The following is a 1,497-nucleotide window of genomic DNA, read 5'->3' as shown; positions in this document are numbered from 1 at the left end:
GGACGGGATGCTCCGGTGCCCGGGTGGGTACACAACCCACCCCCAAACCGTGCAACCCCAAACCCCCCATCACCCCAAAACAGGTCCTGGGCAGACAGGGGAGCCCCGGGGTGGGGCGGGGTTTTGCAGAGGATACAGGGCTTGGGTTAAACACCTCCCAGAAAGGGAGGAGAGGGATTTTCCCAGCACCTCTGCACCCCGCTGAGGTCTTCCCATCCTGGTATCTCAGCGCTGAGTTTCTCTGCCATCAACTTTAGGGTCCCCTGTATATGTAAAATCTGCTGATATCCCCAAATGCTGCAGCCCTCGGCCCTCATCCTGCAGCCGTCGAGGAACGCTGTGCCTACAGCAGCCCCCCGGCAGCCCCCCGTGCCCCCTGTGCTGCTGGAGGCTGCTGGCAGGAGAGGGTCAGGCAGGGCTCCCCCCGGTCCCTGCCTTCTCCGCTGCCCGTCTTTGCCACGGTGGCTTTGCACCATCCCACCAAGGCAGGTCTGAAGGGGTTCCCTGGGGGACACCATCCATGGGACATGTCCCATCCGTGGGACAATGCTCTTCTGGGTCCCCCTGAGGGTGCGCACCCAGCTGGGGGAGGGCAGGACACCCATGTCGATCCCCAGGACGTGGGTGCTGGCACTGCTCCCACCCCGGGGTGACACCATGGTGAAATGCCAGTGCCACCATCCGTGTGCCCATCCCAGGAAGCTCCCGTCCCACCACGGCCCACTCACGCCCGGAGGGCTGGGGGGCTGATGGGGAAGGACCAGCTCGATGCAGGGGGGCACAGCACCCATGGGTGCTCACCCGCACCTATACACCCAAGAGACTGTCTGTGTCCAAACGCCCAGGGAGGGCCAAGCAATATCACAAATGCATTTGTTCCACCACAGCCCTCTCTTTACATCTCTAATTACATGGTGTGCCCTTGAATTTGCATAGAAGGCTTAAAACATAATTAATTTTTGGCACCCGGCAAAGCCCGCACGAGGCTAATCCCTTTAGATTTTGCAGCCTTATCTCATTTGAGCGTTTATCTAGTTAAGTTTAATGGGTAAGGGAGAGGAAAAAAAAAGTCAGCTGCACCTATCTGAAGAGCTGCTGCTCCCCTGGACAGCCCCAGCATGTTGAGGCTCGGCAGACAAAAAGAAGCAAAAGGAAAAACAAGGTCACAATCCCCCCTAAAACTGCCCAGCCCCAGCCCCGCCGGAGCCTCTGGGCTTTATACTGAGTCCGAGCAGACTCACAGACCCAAATCTTTTGGGTTACGATGGTGCGATGAGGCACCTTGGAGGGGCTCCTGCATCCCTGAGCACCTCTGAGCATCCCCAAGGCTTTCCCCGGCCCAGCCTGGACTCACGTGTAGAGCGGCTGTAGCTGTAGGTGTGACGTCTTCTGTGGCGCCTGGTAGCCGTAGGAGTCAAACCCGCCGATGAAGTCGACTGGGGAGAGGGGGGAGAGCAGCGAGGTGAGCTGGGGAGGGCAACGGGGCAATTTCCTTGC

The 1,497-nt window shown here is 59.5% G+C and overlaps 1 protein-coding gene across 1 annotated transcript in view; it reads right to left on the bottom strand.

The window, feature by feature from the left end:
- Nucleotides 1–1,350: 1,350 nt before the first annotated feature.
- The window catches only part of NKAIN1 (Na+/K+ transporting ATPase interacting 1), a 37,498-nt gene continuing 37,351 nt past the window's right edge, over nucleotides 1,351–1,497 (bottom strand). The window contains exon 6 of the mRNA XM_009322232.1: nucleotides 1,351–1,436. Within this exon, the coding sequence (XP_009320507.1) occupies nucleotides 1,351–1,436 (86 nt within the window). The remainder of the gene's footprint in view (nucleotides 1,437–1,497) is intronic.

This window comes from Pygoscelis adeliae, unplaced genomic scaffold (assembly GCF_000699105.1).
Source record: "Pygoscelis adeliae isolate BGI_AS28 unplaced genomic scaffold, ASM69910v1 Scaffold513, whole genome shotgun sequence".
In the NCBI taxonomy this organism is placed as follows: domain Eukaryota; kingdom Metazoa; phylum Chordata; class Aves; order Sphenisciformes; family Spheniscidae; genus Pygoscelis; species Pygoscelis adeliae.
The sequence above is the reverse complement of the archived record's forward strand: the minus strand, read 5'-3'. Positions and strand labels throughout refer to the sequence as shown.